A 21,541-nucleotide genomic window follows, 5' to 3' on the forward strand; every position below is an offset into this window, starting at 1 on the left:
AGCAGCCTGGTTCTGAAAATGCTGATCTGGGAGAGAACAGCCGGAGTCGTCAGGACCTAGGGACACTTGAAAATGGGATTGAACCTAGCAGTGGTCTTGCAGACATTACTACACTGGCGGAGGATATTCACCTTCCCCAGCTCTTTAATCCTTTGAAAGATCTTGATCAATCCCAAGGTCCCAACGTGATCAAAGCTAAAGACACCAGAGCCATTAAGGTGAATCAGGTGCAGGAAAAGCCAAGTGTCATAAAGGTTCCCTCTGATCAACCCAGGAAGAACAAACAGAAAGCCTCTGAGCCTATCAGTGGCGCTCCCAAGGCCAAAATCCAGCCAAAGAATCCAGAGTGCCCGTTAGGGGGAGAAGTGGTTACATGCCACGCTGCAGTCAGTGACAGGGCTCCTGTGAACACGGCCAAGCACTCTCAAGGCAAACCTCAGAAAGCTGCATCCAGAAAGATCAGCAAAACTAAGAGCCACGGGCAGGAAAAGACCAAAAGGACCAGAGGGAGAAACAAGGCTGAGGAGAACAAGCAGTCAGGGAACAAAGTCAAGGCAGAAGAGAAGCCAGCAATCCCCCACACGAAGCGAAAGGAACACCAAACTGAGCTTCTCCAACAGAGCTTTCAAAAGCCTCGAACCTCCCTTGGTGTGCGCATGCTGGAGTCTGTGAAGGTTCTTCATGCGCTGGGGAAGAAGAATGAGACGAAAACTGGGCGCTCTTCCTGTCGGCTCTTGGGAAAGTCAAGCAACCCCAAAGACCCCCAGCCACCCCCAGCTATCCAGCCATGGCGGCATACCCCACGTGAGGGGAAGGGTCCTGAGAAAACGCAAGTCCAAGCCCAGAAACCAGACAGCAGTGCTGAAACAGAGTGTCCGTCTCCAGCCCAGTATGAGCGGCCTCCTCCTGGGAAGGTCAAGTTGATACCTCTGCCTTTTTCTGCCTGGGACAAGCCTCAAGCTCGACCCGCTCCTCGGAGGCCACAGTCTCTGGCCTCACATCGGCCTGCTGGGGCTTACCGTGCCCAGCCTGGTTCTACTGACTCAGCTCAACCTGCTGCAGCCAATTCATCCCAGCCAGCTCCTGCCTCTTTGCCAGGCCCCGCCAAACCAGCTCAGCCAACTGTGACCAACCCAACCCAACCGGCTTGGCCCAACCATACCCAGCCTCGTGTCCCTCAGTCTGCTGCTCCTAGGCCTGCACCCTCCAAAACTTCATCTGGCGCTCCTCTCCAGCGGGAGCCTGTTCCCCCTGCTGTGAATAAGCGCCAGTCCCCACCCAAGCTCCAAACCCACTTTCTACTCCAAGACTTCAGCAAGCAACGAGTTCCATGGAGGGAACCCAACGTGCCTGAGCCAGTCATGTCAAAGCCCATCGAACAAGAGCAGAGGCCAGAGCGAGAGGCCATGAAGAGGCGGGCTCAACAACAACGGGAGAATGCTGCCAGATACACCTCTTCGGGCAAGCTGCAATTTTTCACCGAGAGGGAAAACGAAATGGAAATTGCCGACTACTACGGATACGTCAAGTGAGAGCTGCTAGGATTCTTGGTGCCACCTTGGCTACCAGCTGTTCTTCCATACACAGGTAAGACAGGTATAGAACTGAATAAGTAAATGGAATACAATTAATAGACGAGTAACAAACCTTTCGAATTTTCAGATGCTGCTAACTGGGGCGTGAGAAAGGAAGGACTGAAAGTTGGATGGGAGAATGAAGGAAAGGGGTAAAAACTGAGCAAAGAGGAAGGAACTTGGCCCAGGGCTAGGAAGGCCAAAAGAGACGTATGGATTTAGGAAAGGAAGCAGGAGCGAGGATGAAATGGCAGAAGTAAAAAGCAGGGTCAGAGGTCTGGGTTGAAAGAACACAATTGGAGTAGAGTTGAAGGTGACAGAAGATGAGTCTAGGTTTACTAGGAGAAATAGAAAAAGTCTCTCGGGGACGCTGGCCTTAAGTCTCACAACCACCAGATAGGTATTTCAGAAAACAAGAGGTTCAGGACACATCTCTGAAAGGTCTGAGTTGCCTTATTCAGGTGTGACTGTAGTGGGGGAATAGGGAAATCTACCAGAGAAGTGGCTAGGGCTCAGAGTTATCCTAGGGGCAGCTGACGACAGGGGCAGAGCCAAGGGAACTGCTGGATCAGGAGGCCCACGAACAAAGCAGGGGCATAGCCGCCTGTCACTTCCCTGCCAGGAAGGAAGCCAGGTATATTACTGTAACCAAGGCACACTGGGGTCTTTACTGTATGGAGAACTTGGCTCCTGCCCGCAATCCTACGGCTCGGCGTCACACACAGGAAGTAGGGCCTCTGGGCAACCAGAAATGGGAATGGGACTGAAGGAGATTCAGCCCACAAATATCCGACCACCAGCTTCCACCTCTGCAGTCTGCCACCCTGTGTCTGCTCAACGCATCACAGAAACAAGTTTTCAAGGTGAGTATACAGACGGCAGAGAAAAGTTGAACAATGAGGTCAGCATTCAAAAATGGGGTCAAATCGACAGCTGGGAAGGGGTGTAGAGACAGGTAGAATTTAGATCCTGAGCCTTTAATAACCACTACCTTCTCTCAGTGCTCTCTGTTTTTAGACTCTATATGAGAACACCTAGGGCTTCCCTGGTGGCGCCTGCCAATGCAGGGGACACGGGTTCGAGCCCTGGTCTGCGAAGATCCCACATGCCGTGCAGCAACTAAGCGCATGTGCCACGACGACGGAGCCTGCATTCTAGAGCCCGTGAGCCTCAACTACCGAAGCCCACGTGCCTACAGCCCATGCTCCGCAACAAGAGAAGCCACCGCGATGAGATGCCCGCACACCGCAACCGAGAGTAGCCCCCGCTAGCCGCCAACTAGAGAAAGCCCGTGCACAGCAATGAGAGACCCAGTGCAGCCAAAAACATAAATACGTAGAATAAATAAGTTCAAACAGTAAATAAATACATAAACATAAATTACAAAAAAAAAGAACACCTAATGCAGGTGGGAAGGTGGGAGGGCCACCGTAGAGGTCATCTATGCTACATGTACAAGAACCCCGAGAGCACACCAATCGGTACCACACTTTTCACTGCTGTAGCCGATCGTTCCCCCTGTACTGCCACACTGTAGCACTCCCTTCCCTCATCTACTGCTATAGTCTCTTCGGAAGGTGTTTCCGAACTCTTGTTATGAGAGTGCCAGTTGAACTGTCCTCACTTCCTTCATTTATACCAGGATTGAAGACCTTGTGGTCCGAGATCCTGTCCAGAGAGCAAGCAGGCTAAGGCTCTGTCTTTGTTGATGTATTTCATCAGAAAGGGCTCTACCCCCTCTCCTAGTTCATGGTGTGAAGTGTTCTTGGCCTCTCGGGAAAGTGGGGAGAATGGAAAGGACCCTATATGAGAATGCTAGGCTCTGTAAAACATTTCAGGTTTTTAAAAATAAGACTCATTTTGTATTGGACTGACAACAGTCCTATGAAATACAAAGAAAGCCGAGAATCAGTGACAGGAAAGGATCACCAGTAAGAACTACAGCAGTCACCGCTTACCTCGTAGCATAGGGCACTGTCCGTGATCCTTAAGAAGAGTTAGTAGAAATGCCTTGCCCATCTTGCCCCTGAACCCCTTGAAAGGTACACGACTGCTGTGTTGGTGTTTAGGGGGAGCATCTCACTTACCAGGGACTGACTTCTCCCTTGATTCCTCTGTAGTGATGGAGACTTCCCCGCTGATGAAAAATTCCCTGGGATTGCAACCTCCAAGCCAGACAGCTTTCCTATGGAATGACAGAGAACTTGTCAAGGTGAAACACCAGTCTGCGGGAGAAAGGGAGGAAGAGAATGATGGAAATCGTTTCTGGGAAACTATTTTTACATTATGTGTTGTTTGTTCCCGGTAAATAAACTGAAATCTTCTTAACAGTACAACAAAATCTAAACCACTAAAGCCAACAATACAGGAGTATAACGTTCGAAAAAAATTTCTTTGGCTGCGCAGCATGTGGGATCTTAGCTCCCCAACCAGGGATTGAACCCACGCCTGCTGCATTGGAAGCGCAGAGTCTTCACCACGGGACCACCGGGGAAGTCCCAGGACTATCACTTTTAAAGGAGAAGGTACAAACCCCTCGGTTCTATGAACTGGAGATTTTTAGTAAGAAGTCAATATATTTGTTGTTAGGCACATTTTATGTTAGGCTGTCTCCCTGCACAGGATGCAGGCGCCTTGAGAATGGAAGTCATATCCCTCTATAGTACGTCCCTCTTCTTTCTGCTTTGCAGTTTGCTGCTCCACTTGTTCAACCCCACCTAGTAATAACCTATACTTCCCTTGTTCCTGTTTTCCCATCTGGAAAACAGACAAAAGGCAACCAAACAACGCAAAGGTCTCAACAAATAAGGGATATCCAAAACCAGAGATGGCCAGAACTTCTGTACCCCTGATGAAATAGTCCTCATACAAAACCTGATAATCAAATTCCTTAATGCTAGGAATCACAGTGAAAAATAGTATCTGAACTGACTTCTGTCAGATGAGTGAGAACTAAGGTTAATTCAGTGTATCTGAAGCATAGAAAGTGAGGGCAAAAGTGGCACAAGATGGGACTAGAGAAGCAGAGAGGATTCTAGACCACGCAGAGTCTTAAAGGCCAACAGTGTGTTTTCTATTCTCAAAACAATGCTTGTGAGCGATGTTTATGAGCAACGTTCCAACTTGCTTTGAAGGTTTCTTGTGTGAAGAGTGGATTGGAAGGAAACAAGATATATGGACACTAGTTAGGACCTAATCGCAACAGACAGGCAAGTTCAGTATTAGGAAGTTGAGGAAGAGCTGGCTGACAGATTCCAAAGAAATTCAGGAGATGAACTGAAGCGGGCTTAATGGGGTAGGAGATGGAGGAAAGGAAGGTCTTAGGGAATTCAAGGGTTTACTGCACACATGAGCAAAGTCTCAAAATTAATCATTTGAACGTACAGAGGCGGATCTCCCAAATGACACCGGTTAGGAAGCAACGGTACGCCCTTTAGAATTCCTAGAGACAACACAAATCAACTGTTTCGATGGAAAATTCGGCGGGACTCTTGATTTCCATGGGAATACAGAGAAAAGAGACACTGATCTGGCTTGCAGGTATATTTAGGAAGTTGTTAGCCGGACATCACCTACTAGTATCATGTAAGTAGGCCGTCCGAAGTAGGAAGCTTAGGGGAAAAACCTGGAGGAAAACTTAAAAGCTTAAGCCACACCTCTACACTACACCACCTTTCACAATTTCTTCTCAGATAAGCATCATCCCCATCAGTGAAGAAACTCGTACCTCATAATAGGAAAAACAGGCCTAAAGATTCAATGTGTGTCTTGGGAGGTCCCATCTATGCGATATCTTCCTGGGACCAGAAAAGGCCCCAGGAAGATCCATCTCTGCACCCCTGAAAGCTTACCACCAAGGAAAATGACTAGGTCCATAGATTGCCTCCCTCAAACCAGCTTACCTCACACATAGATCATTAGCAACTCCGCCCTTACTCACATTATCACAGTCACAAGAGTGGTTAGGGAGAAAAGCACTAACCAGGGGAACTAAAACAGAGGCAATCCAGGCCAAGCTGGGCTGGTGGCAGATATCTTGCTCCTTACGCTCGGGTGCATAATGCGACTCACCACAGTGCCTTTTTCACAGACCCTTTTGAACGTTTCTCCACAGAATCCAACAGCTCAAGTTAGTTCATGACGCTTCAAGGTCAACAATCGTCAAGAGAAAAACATGCAATATGTCTTACAATGTTGGATTCCTTACAAACAGGACAAGGAGATAACCATGTAGACAAAACCAGAGCATTTGAAAACATCTGTATTCTACAAACACACCAGTGAATGCTATAAATAAGGTACTATGACATAAAACAAAATGAAAACTAGATGTGAGACTGTTCTCTTCAGTGTACAGACTTCATGGCAGTTGCTGCACACTATCTAGCTACTTAGATCTTTAACTCTCTGTTCTGTTAATACCAAATGAGGCCCAAGTGTGTCAACCTGTTTCCCACAGAAACCAAAAAGTCTACATGCATCTCTTTTCTCCTGTGCCCTTTCACCTTACCTGCTCCCAATTCTCCACCAACGTCCTCCTCTTTCTCTAATTATTCTCCTCTTCATTTTGCTTGGCCTTGCCCCCAAGCATGCAAGACAGAGAGTCCTAGAGGTCCAAGATTCTAGAGTGGCTGTTTGCAAGGCGGAGGAGATTACAGTAACTGCCACACTGTATATACTTCTGTGCAAAGAAAAAGGGACAGTGTTCAGAATGTCTCTCACATATAACAAGAGCTGGAGATGGCAGGATACCTGTGTGGCCCAAGGAACTAGAGCTAGCAAATTATGGGCCAAACAATTGCAACCAAAGGCTGGAAGAGGAAAGGTCTGCAACCAGCTCTGTCTCCTAGCTCTCTGGTATTTGCTGCCAACGGGCAGAGTCTATTTCGTGAAGCATCAAGCACTGAAAAGAAGACTCCTGCTGCTGGAAGTTGACAGGAAGTAACGTCCAATGCAAGATCAAGGCTTGTCCTCGAAGCAATGCCCATAATGGAAGAGAAAAAAAAAAGAGAAAGCGGAAGAGAAATGTTAAGTCGCAAGTCCAACCTGGCCCCCAGCCTAGCCCAGCCCAAGGAAGGTAGGAGTCAAGGAGAAGAAACTAAAAGAGAAGAGCCTTGGACCACAACATTCTCCACAAGGTACACTCAAGAAACTTCACCCTACTCTTGAACCAAGTTACAAAGAGAGCTTCTTAATCCCTACTTTGGCTCCTTAAAAGCTGCTATCAGTTCACTCATTAGACACATATGATTTCAGAACAACTGTAATAGTTCAAACTAGATGGCTCTTTCCTTCCTAAGGATTATTAATTAAAGAAGATCTATATAGCTCTAAGTATATGATACATAAAATAGAATACTCTGTAGAATATAAGTAACTCTTAGTTCAGTGTATTAATGAACGTCTGTAAGAAATGTGGCAATGATTTCCCTAATGGAAGAGCCTGGGGGAGGTAAATCTGTCTTCTAGGATTTCCTCCTCCCCAAAGCTCAGAAACTCAGGTGTTGTTTTAGCTCTCCTACACTCTCTTCACCCAAGCCCGCCTTCCTGTTGGGGATCGGACCTCCCTATTGGCTCTCTCATACCTTTCAACTGCCTGCTTTGTGACATCACTCTCCTACCAAACCTACTACCACTTGGTAGAGTCTTGGGGTTTCCGTGGAGCTGTTTGGACCAGTAACCAGTGACCTCTGTACTGGACACGTGCGCCGTTCAGCTGCAGCCACTCGGACATCCTCTAGTGTTGTCTCCTCATCCCTGGTACCTGCAGTGGATGCTTCCTCTTCTCTGACCATGTCAGGTAAGAAAAGAAACTTTGGAAAGTTTTGCGTTCGATTCTTTTGCCCCTAAATTGAGTAGGAGATTCAAAATAGCATGGAATAATGAGGGAAAGTATTGAACTACACGTCTGGAGACCTAATTTCACTTTTGACTTTGACGTTTACTATCTGTGTGACTTTGGACAAATCACTGGCTGTCTCACAAAGCCTGTTGCTTTCCTTAACTGTTACGTTAGGATACCACGTTGGGTTGATCACTCTGATCCCCTTCTTTTCCAGTATTGAGCCTTAAAGGGTACCCATGTAGAAAACGAAATCAGACACTTCTCAAGAGTGTTTCAACAGAAACATAGAAAAGCCAGGGGACATAGAAAACTAGCAATATATACCAAGATGTTTCATCTCTAATGGTCTCCCTCCACTAGGATTTCGACTAGTTGAAAAGAGAGAATAGGGAGAGAGGATGGAGAGTACTGGGCTCTACAGGGAGGCACAGAGTCGAGCGTAAGGAAGTTTAGGATGGTTTTCATTAGCACAGGCCAACAGGCACCAAGAGATGGGAGAAAATGTAAGAATGAAGAGGGAAAGCATAGAGGAGCTCTCAAGAAAAACGGAGTTTGCAATGGAATGCTGATGGGAACCAAAGATTTTCAATTAAAGCAGAAACAGCACAGAGGGAAACCTGCTCAGAGCAGGGCAAAACCAAGTTGATGGTAGCAAACCCTTACATTAACAGACTAAGAAGGAAAGTAAGGCCAGAACAGGGGATCACCAGGAAAGGCAGCTTATCAGAAAAGTCATACTCCGTTTTCTTTCTTTTATTGCCTCTCTGAATACAGTTGGCCACTTGACAGTTTTGAATATAAACATTTTAGAAATACGTTTTAGAAATGATGCCTCCTATAAACAAGCAACCACAGTGGTTATCTAGGGGGCTGCTTTTCAGTGTTTTATTCTTTCTAATTTTTAAACTAGGTAGACATTTCACCAATTCAACATTTTAAGTGATATCTTCTAAATTGAATCAGAAGGACTATTTTCCTTGGTGTGATATGTAGGTTCTAAGGCAAGGCTGCTTTTCATTTTTACAGTTATTTCCTTCCTAACACAGAGAGCACATTGATCAACAGCCATCGTTCGCTTGTAGATCTTAGCTACCGAAGAAGAAGAAGAAGAAGAAGAAAAAGTCAAGCCCCACATCTCTAATTCCCCCCACTTAGGGAATTCCCTGGCGGTCCAGTGCTTAGGACTCGGTGCTTTCACGGCCAGGGCCACGCGGCGCGGCCAAAGAAACAAAACAAACAAACATCCACATTTATCGAAAACCATATTGTGGAGTCCTGTGGATTTTCTTACATTCGAAAATCTTTTTTAATTGGATTCTAGGCATGATGGTTTTTTGAGGTTTTGGGATGCCATCTTCTTGGATGCTGAAGATGATTCTAATCTAAGTTCTAGGATAAATCCAAAAACCTTCCTGATACATTTTAAGCTTCCTTTCTGCTTATTATATAAGCTATATTCATTGAAATATATATTTCTCCTAGGCTTAATACCTCTTACTTGCTGGGTAAAAATATGAAGGAGCACAATAATGAAACTCTTTTACACTTATTATTTTGCTGTCTGCTTCGTACCGGTTTTCATTGAAATACTTGTCTATATGTGTTGTGGCTACCTATACATGCACATTTATTGCATTCTGTTGCTTGTTATGCATTTTTTACTGACATACCTTCTCTGTCTGTATGCATTGGCTAGGAATTCATTCACCTCTATCACCTCCATCGTGTCTTCTGGTTAATAGTATTCACTAAAATAGAGTGGGCAAAATTCACTTTCATAATATTGCATGGATAGTACAGAATGCCATTTGTTAGTAAATTCATTAGGCTTCGATACTTGCCACATACCCCAGTTTTCATTAATATCTATGGATTTCTTTTTCGTTAACGTAATATGCTTGTCATGATTTTTCTTTGTCTTTCTAGAACTTATTGTATCTTCCTCCATATAAATCATACGCAATAGATCAGCTTATTCATCTATTAATTATTACTGCTATTATTATTGGTGGTGGTGTTATAACCACTTTATAGGTGAGGAATCTGAAGTAATCAGATAACTTTTCCCTTTCCAAAAGCACTTAAGAAATCCACTTTCGGGTAATCATTTTGAGGTAGGATGAGAAACCGGGCTTGAAGAGGGCAAAAATGACTCTTTCAATTCACCAGTTGGACTGAGCTGTACGTCACCTCTAGGTAATAGCGTGGGAACTGCACAAGCAAAGGGAGACACCGAAGACGACAATGGTAATAGCCGTACTGTTTTCCAATGGACAAAAAAAATGCCTATATTATAAGTTCTATTTCTCCTGCTTTCTGGCAGTATCATGCTCAGAGTGGAGTCCTGGCAAGGAAGTCAGGATACTTAGGTTCTGAAACCTGGTAATGATACTAACATAATGAGAGAACTTGAACAAGTCAACCCGACCTCTCTGAGCCTCAGTTTCCTTACTCACGAAATGAGACTGAGAACATCGAAGTTCTCTAAGGGCCTCCTAGTTCTAAAATGCTTCCAGTCTAGGAAATAGCATAGAAGTCAATACGAGTGCAGGCTGAAGGGAAAGACAGGGCAGGGAGAAGGTTGCTTCCAGCCTAGAGAACAATCTCTGAACCACACCACTTGGCTCTTCTGCCCGTCTGTGCCCAAGATGGGAGCACAGGCAGTGAATAGAGAAGAGTGGAAAACTGCTCAGTCCTTACAGCCATCATCAACTGTCTGATTTTGGGTTTCTCAGGAAGTAGTGATAGTAGAGGTGTCCTGATAGCAAGAACCTTCAGATGATGCCGTTCCTCAAACGTAGTGAGAATTTCTCAACCTCCCTGAGTTTTTCATGACCCTCTTGTTCTTACAGAAAATTTCCAACATCCATCTCTACTTGGAACTCTAAATTCTCTGCAGCATTCTCCTCCTGTGGTGAGCAATGCAACTTCCCTAACACGAAGTGTCTGCAACTTCTCCAGAGTCTCTGCCCCTGCCGTCAGTTCGGCATCGGCTACTGGTACCCCTTTCCAGACACTCATGGGTAGTGCCTACCTTTACCAACATTCTAGCACGACTATGTTATCTGGAGTTACTGACCACAGCCAGATCTCCACTTCAGCTGCTTCCTATCCAGGTGTTCTTGAGTGGGACATCACAGCAAGCACTGAAAAGAATTCTTCTTCACTCGGAGACTTTACTCTGGCACTCACTGACCGCCACACAGCTGCCTCCTCCATGTTTCTGGCAGCCCAGGATGATAAAACTTCAGACGCCAAGAACATGGTCCCTCTACATCCATCGCTTTCTGCCAGCCTTGCTCAGGGAACACCATCTCAGATTCCAAATCAGGGGCAGAGCCGCCTGTCACTTCCCTGCCAGGAAGGAAGCCAGGTATATTACTGTAACCAAGGCACACTGGGGTCTTTACTGTATGGAGAACTTGGCTCCTGCCCGCAATCCTACGGCTCGGCGTCATACACAGGAAGTCGGGCCTCTGGGCAACCAGAAATGGGAATGGGACTGAAGGAGATTCAGCCCACAAATATCCGACCACCAGCTTCCACCTCTGCAGTCTGCCACCCTGTGTCTGCTCAACGCATCACAGAAACAAGTTTTCAAGGTGAGTATAACAAACGCCAGAGAAAGTTGAAGAATGAGGTCGGCATTCAAAAATGGGGTCAAATCGACAGCTGGGAAGGGGTGTAGAGGCAGGTAGAATTTAGATCCTGAGCCTTTAATAACCACTACCTTCGCTCAGTGCCCTCTGTTTTTAGACTCTATATGAGAACACCTAGGGCTTCCCTGGTGGCGCCGTGGTTAAGAATCCGCCTGCCAATGCAATGCGGGGGACACGGGTTCGAGCCCTGGTCTGCGAAGATCCCACATGCCGTGCAGCAACTAAGCGCATGTGCCACAACGACGGAGCCTGCATTCTAGAGCCCGTGAGCCTCAACTACCGAAGCCCACGTGCCTACAGCCCATGCTCCGCAACAAGAGAAGCCACCGCGATGAGAAGCCCGCACACCGCAACCGAGAGTAGCCCCCGCTAGCCGCCAACTAGAGAAAGCCCGTGCACAGCAATGAGAGACCCAGTGCAGCCAAAAAAATAAATACGTAGAATAAATAAGTTCAAACAGTAAATAAATATATAAACATAAATTACAAAAAAAAGAACACCTAATGCAGGTGGGAAGGTGGGAGGGCCACTGTAGAGGTCATCTATGCTACATGTACAAGAACGCCGAGAGCACACCAATCGGTACCACACTTTTCACTGCTGTAGCCGATCGTTCCCCCTGTACTGCCACACTGTAGCACTCCCTTCCCTCATCTACTGCTATAGTCTCTTCGGAAGGTGTTTCAGAACTCTTGTTATGTGAGTGCCAGTTGAACTGTCCTCACTTCCTTCATTTATACCAGGATTGAAGACCTTGTGGTCCGAGATCCTGTCCAGAGAGCAAGCAGGCTAAGACTCTGTCTTTGTTGATGTGTTTCATCAGCAAGGGCTCTACCCCCTCTCCTAGTTCATGGTGTGACGTGTTCTTGGCCTCTCGGGAAAGTGGGGAGAATGGAAAGGACCCTATATGAGAATGCTAGGCTTTGTAAAACATTTCAGGTTTTTAAAAATAAGACTCATTTTGTATTGGACTTATAACAGTCCTATGAAATACAAAGCGAGCCGAGAATCAGCGACAGGAAAGGCTCACCAGTAAGAATTACAACAGTCACCGCTTACCTCGTAGCATAGGGCACTGTCCGTGATCCTTAAGAAGAGTTAGTAGAAATGCCTTGCCCATCTTGCCCCTGAACCCCTTGAAAGGTACATGACTGCTGTGTTGGTGTTTAGGGGGAGCATCTCACTTACCAGGGACTGACTTCTCCCTTGATCCCTTTGTAGGGATGGAGACCTCCCCCCTGGTGATGAAAAATTCCCTGGGATTGCAACCTCCAAGCCAGACGTTTTGTGTGACACAAAGTCAAGAACTCCCCAAGTCCTGCAGTAGCAGAAACAGCCACATACTTGAGAGTAACCCACCATCTGAACTTGGGGACATTTCAGTGACAGCTCCAGTCCAGAGTGCCAGGCGTCTCCTGGCCCTGCCTCCAGCTCCAAGCCAGGGACAAATAGAGAGTAAGCACGTGGATGATATCAAAACCAAGCTTTCAAAGCCTCTGGATGCCTACCAGATCCCAACAGAGAACCAAGATCCTCCACTACTCCCTTTAGGAATCCCTGATATTCACCAGCCGCTGGCCTGCACCGATCCCCTCAGCCAAGAGGAGCAGCCTGGTTCTGAAAATGCTGATCTGGGAGAGAACAGCCGGAGTCGTCAGGACCTAGGGACACTTGAAAATGGGATTGAACCTAGCAGTGGTCTTGCAGACATTACTACACTGGCGGAGGATATTCACCTTCCCCAGCTCTTTAATCCTTTGAAAGATCTTGATCAATCCCAAGGTCCCAACGTGATCAAAGCTAAAGACACCAGAGCCATTAAGGTGAATCAGGTGCAGGAAAAGCCAAGTGTCATAAAGGTTCCCTCTGATCAACCCAGGAAGAACAAACAGAAAGCCTCTGAGCCTATCAGTGGCGCTCCCAAGGCCAAAATCCAGCCAAAGAATCCAGAGTGCCTGTTAGGGGGAGAAGTGGTTATATGCCACGCTGCAGTCAGTGACAGGGCTCCTGTGAACACGGCCAAGCACTCTCAAGGCAAACCTCAGAAAGCTGCATCCAGAAAGATCAGCAAAACTAAGAGCCACGGGCAGGAAAAGACCAAAAGGACCAGAGGGAGAAACAAGGCTGAAGAGAACAAGCAGTCAGGGAACAAAGTCAAGGCAGAAGAGAAGCCAGCAATCCCCCACACGAAGCGAAAGGAACACCAAACTGAGCTTCTCCAACAGAGCTTTCAAAAGCCTCGAACCTCCCTTGGCGTGCGCATGCTGGAGTCTGTGAAGGTTCTTCATGCGCTGGGGAAGAAGAATGAGACGAAAACTGGGCTCTCTTCCTGTCGGCTCTTGGGAAAGTCAAGCAACCCCAAAGACCCCCAGCCACCCCCAGCTATCCAGCCATGGCGGCATACCCCACGTGAGGGGAAGGGTCCTGAGAAAACGCAAGTCCAAGCCCAGAAACCAGACAGCAGTGCTGAAACAGAGTGTCCATCTCCAGCCCAGTATGAGCGGCCTCCTCCTGGGAAGGTCAAGTTGATACCTCTGCCTTTTTCTGCCTGGGACAAGCCTCAAGCTCGACCCGCTCCTCGGAGGCCACAGTCTCTGGCCTCACATCGGCCTGCTGGGGCTTACCGTGCCCAGCCTGGTTCTACTGACTCAGCTCAACCTGCTGCAGTCAATTCATCCCAGCCAGCTCCTGCCTCTTTGCCAGGCCCCGCCAAACCAGCTCAGCCAACTGTGACCAACCCAACCCAACCGGCTTGGCCCAACCATACCCAGCCTCGTGTCCCTCAGTCTGCTGCTCCTAGGCCTGCACCCTCCAAAACTTCATCTGGCGCTCCTCTCCAGCGGGAGCCTGTTCCCCCTACTGTGAATAAGCGCCAGTCCCCACCCAAGCTCCAAACCCAATTTCTACTCCAAGACTTCAGCAAGCAACGAGTTCCATGGAGGGAACCCAACGTGCCTGAGCCAGTCATGTCAAAGCCCATCGAACAAGAGCAGAGGCCAGAGCGAGAGGCCATGAAGAGGCGGGCTCAACAACAACGGGAGAATGCTGCCAGATACACCTCTTCGGGCAAGCTGCAATTTTTCACCGAGAGGGAAAACGAAATGGAAATTGCCGACTACTACGGATACGTCAAGTGAGAGCTGCTAGGATTCTTGGTGCCACCTTGGCTACCAGCTGTTCTTCCATACACAGGTAAGATAGGTATAGAACTGAATAAGTAAATGGAATACAATTAATAGACGAGTAACAAACCTTTCGAATTTTCAGATGCTGCTAACTGGGGCGTGAGAAAGGAAGGACTGAAAGTTGGATGGGAGAATGAAGGAAAGGGGTAAAAACTGAGCAAAGAGGAAGGAACTTGGCCCAGGGCTAGGAAGGCCAAAAGAGACGTATGGATTTAGGAAAGGAAGCAGGAGCGAGGATGAAATGGCAGAAGTAAAAAGCAGGGTCAGAGGTCTGGGTTGAAAGAACACAATTGGAGTAGAGTTGAAGGTGACAGAAGATGAGTCTAGGTTTACTAGGAGAAATAGAAAAAGTCTCTCGGGGACGCTGGCCTTAAGTCTCACAACCACCAGATAGGTATTTCAGAAAACAAGAGGTTCAGGACACATCTCTGAAAGGTCTGAGTTGCCTTATTCAGGTGTGACTGTAGTGGGGGAATAGGGAAATCTACCAGAGAAGTGGCTAGGGCTCAGAGTTATCCTAGGGGCAGCTGACGACAGGGGCAGAGCCAAGGGAACTGCTGGATCAGGAGGCCCACGAACAAAGCAGGGGCATAGCCGCCTGTCACTTCCCTGCCAGGAAGGAAGCCAGGTATATTACTATAACCAAGGCACACTGGGGTCTTTACTGTATGGAGAACTTGGCTCCTGCCCGCAATCCTACGGCTCGGCGTCACACACAGGAAGTAGGGCCTCTGGGCAACCAGAAATGGGAATGGGACTGAAGGAGATTCAGCCCACAAATATCCGACCACCAGCTTCCACCTCTGCAGTCTGCCACCCTGTGTCTGCTCAACGCATCACAGAAACAAGTTTTCAAGGTGAGTATACAGACGGCAGAGAAAAGTTGAACAATGAGGCCAGCATTCAAAAATGGGGTCAAATCGACAGCTGGGAAGGGGTGTAGAGACAGGTAGAATTTAGATCCTGAGCCTTTAATAACCACTACCTTCTCTCAGTGCTCTCTGTTTTTAGACTCTATATGAGAACACCTAGGGCTTCCCTGGTGGCGCCTGCCAATGCAGGGGACACGGGTTCGAGCCCTGGTCTGCGAAGATCCCACATGCCGTGCAGCAACTAAGCGCATGTGCCACAACGAGGGAGCCTGCATTCTAGAGCCCGTGAGCCTCAACTACCGAAGCCCACGTGCCTACAGCCCATGCTCCGCAACAAGAGAAGCCACCGCGATGAGATGCCCGCACACCGCAACCGAGAGTAGCCCCCGCTAGCCGCCAACTAGAGAAAGCCCGTGCACAGCAATGAGAGACCCAGTGCGGCCAAAAAAATAAATACGTAGAATAAATAAGTTCAAACAGTAAATAAATACATAAACATAAATTACAAAAAAAAAGAACACCTAATGCAGGTGGGAAGGTGCGAGGGCCACCGTAGAGGTCATCTATGCTACATGTACAAGAACCCCGAGAGCACACCAATCGGTACCACACTTTTCACTGCTGTAGCCGATCATTCCCCCTGTACTGCCACACTGTAGCACTCCCTTCCCTCATCTACTGCTATAGTCTCTTCGGAAGGTGTTTCCGAACTCTTGTTATGAGAGTGCCAGTTGAACTGTCCTCACTTCCTTCATTTATACCAGGATTGAAGACCTTGTGGTCCGAGATCCTGTCCAGAGAGCAAGCAGGCTATGACTCTGTCTTTGTTGATGTATTTCATCAGCAAGGGCTCTACCCCCTCTCCTAGTTCATGGTGTGACGTGTTCTTGGCCTCTCGGGAAAGTGGGGAGAATGGAAAGGACCCTATATGAGAATGCTAGGCTCTGTAAAACATTTCAGGTTTTTAAAAATAAGACTCATTTTGTATTGGACTTACAACAGTCCTATGAAATACAAAGAAAGCCGAGAATCAGTGACAGGAAAGGATCACCAGTAAGAACTACAACAGTCACCGCTTACCTCGTAGCATAGGGCACTGTCCGTGATCCTTAAGAAGAGTTAGTAGAAATGCCTTGCCCATCTTGCCCCTGAACCCCTTGAAAGGTACACGACTGCTGTGTTGGTGTTTAGGGGGAGCATCTCACTTACCAGGGACTGACTTCTCCCTTGATTCCTCTGTAGTGATGGAGACTTCCCCGCTGATGAAAAATTCCCTGGGATTGCAACCTCCAAGCCAGACAGCTTTCCTATGGAATGACAGAGAACTTGTCAAGGTGAAACACCAGTCTGCGGGAGAAAGGGAAGAAGAGAATGATGGAAATCGTTTCTGGGAAACTATTTTTACATTATGTGTTGTTTGTTCCCGGTAAATAAACTGAAATCTTCCTAACAGTAAAACAAAATCTAAACCACTAAAGCCAATAATACAGGAGTATAACGTTCGAAAAAAATTTCTTTGGCTGCGCAGCATGTGGGATCTTAGCTCCCCAACCAGGGATTGAACCCACGCCTGCTGCATTGGAAGCGCAGAGTCTTCACCACGGGACCACCGGGGAAGTCCCAGGACTATCACTTTTAAAGGAGAAGGTACAAACCCCTCGGTTCTATGAACTGGAGATTTTTAGTAAGAAGTCAATATATTTGTTGTTAGGCACATTTTATGTTAGGCTGTCTCCCTGCACAGGATGCAGGCGCCTTGAGAATGGAAGTCATATCCCTCTATAGTACGTCCCTCTTCTTTCTGCTTTGCAGTTTGCTGCTCCACTTGCTCAACCCCACCTAGTAATAACCTATACTTCCCTTGTTCCTGTTTTCCCATCTGGAAAACAGACAAAAGGCAACCAAACAACGCAAAGGTCTCAACAAATAAGGGATATCCAAAACCAGAGATGGCCAGAACTTCTGTACCCCTGATGAAATAGTCCTCATACAAAACCTGATAATCAAATTCCTTAATGCTAGGAATCACAGTGAAAAATAGTATCTGAACTGACTTCTGTCAGATGAGTGAGAACTAAGGTTAATTCAGTGTATCTGAAGCATAGAAAGTGAGGGCAAAAGTGGCACAAGATGGGACTAGAGAAGCAGAGAGGATTCTAGACCACGCAGAGTCTTAAAGGCCAACAGTGTGTTTTCTATTCTCAAAACAATGCTTGTGAGCGATGTTTATGAGCAACGTTCCAACTTGCTTTGAAGGTTTCTTGTGTGAAGAGTGGATTGGAAGGAAACAAGATATATGGACACTAGTTAGGACCTAATCGCAACAGACAGGCAAGTTCAGTATTAGGAAGTTGAGGAAGAGCTGGCTGACAGATTCCAAAGAAATTCAGGAGATGAACTGAAGCGGGCTTAATGGGGTAGGAGATGGAGGAAAGGAAGGTCTTAGGGAATTCAAGGGTTTACTGCACACATGAGCAAAGTCTCAAAATTAATCATTTGAACGTACAGAGGCGGATCTCCCAAATGACACCGGTTAGGAAGCAACGGTACGCCCTTTAGAATTCCTAGAGACAACACAAATCAACTGTTTCGATGGAAAATTCGGCGGGACTCTTGATTTCCATGGGAATACAGAGAAAAGAGACACTGATCTGGCTTGCAGGTATATTTAGGAAGTTGTTAGCCGGACATCACCTACTAGTATCATGTAAGTAGGCCGTCCGAAGTAGGAAGCTTAGGGGAAAAACCTGGAGGAAAACTTAAAAGCTTAAGCCACACCTCTACACTACACCACCTTTCACAATTTCTTCTCAGATAAGCATCATCCCCATCAGTGAAGAAACTCGTACCTCATAATAGGAAAAACAGGCCTAAAGATTCAATGTGTGTCTTGGGAGGTCCCATCTATGCGATATCTTCCTGGGACCAGAAAAGGCCCCAGGAAGATCAATCTCTGCACCCCTGAAAGCTTACCACCAAGGAAAATGACTAGGTCCATAGATTTCCTCCCTCAAACCAGCTTACCTCACACATAGATCATTAGCAACTCCGCCCTTACTCACATTATCACAGTCACAAGAGTGGTTAGGGAGAAAAGCACTAACCAGGGGAACTAAAACAGAGGCAATCCAGGCCAAGCTGGGCTGGTGGCAGATATCTTGCTCCTTACGCTCGGGTGCATAATGCGACTCACCACAGTGCCTTTTTCACAGACCCTTTTGAACGTTTCTCCACAGAATCCAACAGCTCAAGTTAGTTCATGACGCTTCAAGGTCAACAATCGTCAAGAGAAAAACATGCAATATGTCTTACAATGTTGGATTCCTTACAAACAGGACAAGGAGATAACCATGTAGACAAAACCAGAGCATTTGAAAACATCTGTATTCTACAAACACACCAGTGAATGCTATAAATAAGGTACTATGACATAAAACAAAATGAAAACTAGATGTGAGACTCTTCTCTTCAGTGTACAGACTTCATGGCAGTTGCTGCACACTATCTAGCTACTTAGATCTTTAACTCTCTGTTCTGTTAATACCAAATGAGGCCCAAGTGTGTCAACCTGTTTCCCACAGAAACCAAAAAGTCTACATGCATCTCTTTTCTCCTGTGCCCTTTCACCTTACCTGCTCCCAATTCTCCACCAACGTCCTCCTCTTTCTCTAATTATTCTCCTCTTCATTTTGCTTGGCCTTGCCCCCAAGCATGCAAGACAGAGAGTCCTAGAGGTCCAAGATTCTAGAGTGGCTGTTTGCAAGGCGGAGGAGATTACAGTAACTGCCACACTGTATATACTTCTGTGCAAAGAAAAAGGGACAGTGTTCAGAATGTCTCTCACATATAACAAGAGCTGGAGATGGCAGGATACCTGTGTGGCCCAAGGAACTAGAGCTAGCAAATTATGGGCCAAACAATTGCAACCAAAGGCTGGAAGAGGAAAGGTCTGCAACCAGCTCTGTCTCCTAGCTCTCTGGTATTTGCTGCCAACGGGCAGAGTCTATTTCGTGAAGCATCAAGCACTGAAAAGAAGACTCCTGCTGCTGGAAGTTGACAGGAAGTAACGTCCAATGCAAGATCAAGGCTTGTCCTCGAAGCAATGCCCATAATGGAAGAAAAAAAAAAAAGAGAAAGCGGAAGAGAAATGTTAAGTCGCAAGTCCAACCTGGCCCCCAGCCTAGCCCAGCCCAAGGAAGGTAGGAGTCAAGGAGAAGAAACTAAAAGAGAAGAGCCTTGGACCACAACATTCTCCACAAGGTACACTCAAGAAACTTCACCCTACTCTTGAACCAAGTTACAAAGAGAGCTTCTTAATCCCTACTTTGGCTCCTTAAAAGCTGCTATCAGTTCACTCATTAGACACATCTGATTTCAGAACAACTGTAATAGTTCAAACTAGATGGCTCTTTCCTTCCTAAGGATTATTAATTAAATAAGATCTATATAGCTCTAAGTATATGATACATAAAATAGAATACTCTGTAGAATATAAGTAACTCTTAGTTCAGTGTATTAATGAACGTCTGTAAGAAATGTGGCAATGATTTCCCTAATGGAAGAGCCTGGGGGAGGTAAATCTGTCTTCTAGGATTTCCTCCTCCCCAAAGCTCAGAAACTCAGGTGTTGTTTTAGCTCTCCTACACTCTCTTCACCCAAGCCCGCCTTCCTGTTGGGGATCGGACCTCCCTATTGGCTCTCTCATACCTTTCAACTGCCTGCTTTGTGACATCACTCTCCTCCCAAACCTACTACCACTTGGTAGAGCCTTGGGGTTTCCGTGGAGCTGTTTGGACCAGTAACCAGTGACCTCTGTACTGGACACGTGCGCCGTTCAGCTGCAGCCACTCAGACATCCTCTAGTGTTGTCTCCTCATCCCTTGTACCTGCAGTGGATGCTTCCTCTTCTCTGACCATGTCAGGTAAGAAAAGAAACTTTGGAAAGTTTTGCGTTCGATTTCTTTTGCCCCTAAATTGAGTAGGAGATTCAAAATAGCATGGAATAATGAGGGAAAGTATTGAACTACACGTCTGGAGACCTAATTTCAGTTTTGACTTTGACGTTTACTATCTGTGTGACTTTGGACAAATCACTGGCTGTCTCACAAAGCCTGTTGCTTTCCTTAACTGTTACGTTAGGATACCACATTGGGTTGATCACTCTGATCCCCTTCTTTTCCAGTATTGAGCCTTAAAGGGTACCCATGTAGAAAACGAAATCAGACACTTCTCAAGAGTGTTTCAACAGAAACATAGAAAAGCCAGGGGACATAGAAAACTAGCAATATATACCAAGATGTTTCATCTCTAATGGTCTCCCTCCACTAGGATTTCGACTAGTTGAAAAGAGAGAATAGGGAGAGAGGATGGAGAGTACTGGGCTCTACAGGGAGGCACAGAGTCGAGCGTAAGGAAGTTTAGGATGGTTTTCATTAGCACAGGCCAACAGGCACCAAGAGATGGGAGAAAATGTAAGAATGAAGAGGGAAAGCATAGAGGAGCTCTCAAGAAAAACGGAGTTTGCAATGGAATGCTGATGGGAACCAAAGATTTTCAATTAAAGCAGAAACAGCACAGAGGGAAACCTGCTCAGAGCAGGGCAAAACCAAGTTGATGGTAGCAAACCCTTACATTAACAGACTTAAGAAGGAAAGTAAGGCCAGAACAGGGGATCACCGGGAAAGGCAGCTTATCAGAAAAGTCATACTCCGTTTTCTTTCTTTTATTGCCTCTCTGAATACAGTTGGCCACTTGACAGTTTTGAATATAAACATTTTAGAAATACGTTTTAGAAATGATGCCTCCTATAAACAAGCAACCACAGTGGTTATCTAGGGGGCTGCTTTTCAGTGTTTTATTCTTTCTAATTTTTAAACTAGGTAGACATTTCACCAATTCAACATTTTAAGTGATATCTTCTAAATTGAATCAGAAGGACTATTTTCCTTGGTGTGATATGTAGGTTCTAAGGCAAGGCTGCTTTTCATTTTTACAGTTATTTCCTTCCTAACACAGAGAGCACATTGATCAACAGCCATCGTTCGCTTGTAGATCTTAGCTACCGAAGAAGAAGAAGAAGAAGAAAAAGTCAAGCCCCACATCTCTAATTCCCCCCACTTAGGGAATTCCCTGGCGGTCCAGTGCTTAGGACTCGGTGCTTTCACGGCCAGGGCCACGCGGCGCGGCCAAAGAAACAAAACAAACAAACATCCACGTTTATCGAAAACCATATTGTGGAGTCCTGTGGATTTTCTTACATTCGAAAATCTTTTTTAATTGGATTCTAGGCATGATGGTTTTTTGAGGTTTTGGGATGCCATCTTCTTGGATGCTGAAGATGATTCTAATCTAAGTTCTAGGATAAATCCAAAAACCTTCCTGATACATTTTAAGCTTCCTTTCTGCT

At 46.4% G+C, this 21,541-nt stretch overlaps 1 protein-coding gene across 1 annotated transcript in view; it reads right to left on the bottom strand.

Moving 5' to 3' along the window:
- Positions 1 to 3,667: 3,667 nt before the first annotated feature.
- LOC309621572 (uncharacterized protein) overlaps positions 3,668 to 21,541 on the bottom strand; it is a gene marked incomplete at its 5' end in the record, with an annotated part of 164,993 nt that continues 147,119 nt past the window's right edge. The window contains 2 exons of the mRNA XM_082408991.1: positions 3,668 to 3,799; positions 16,345 to 16,442. Of these exons, the coding sequence (XP_082265117.1) occupies positions 3,782 to 3,799; positions 16,345 to 16,442 (116 nt within the window). The remainder of the gene's footprint in view (positions 3,800 to 16,344; positions 16,443 to 21,541) is intronic.

The sequence above is a fragment of the Balaenoptera borealis genome, assembly GCF_965194805.1.
Source record: "Balaenoptera borealis genome assembly, contig: HAP1_SCAFFOLD_1297, whole genome shotgun sequence".
Taxonomy (NCBI): domain Eukaryota; kingdom Metazoa; phylum Chordata; class Mammalia; order Artiodactyla; family Balaenopteridae; genus Balaenoptera; species Balaenoptera borealis.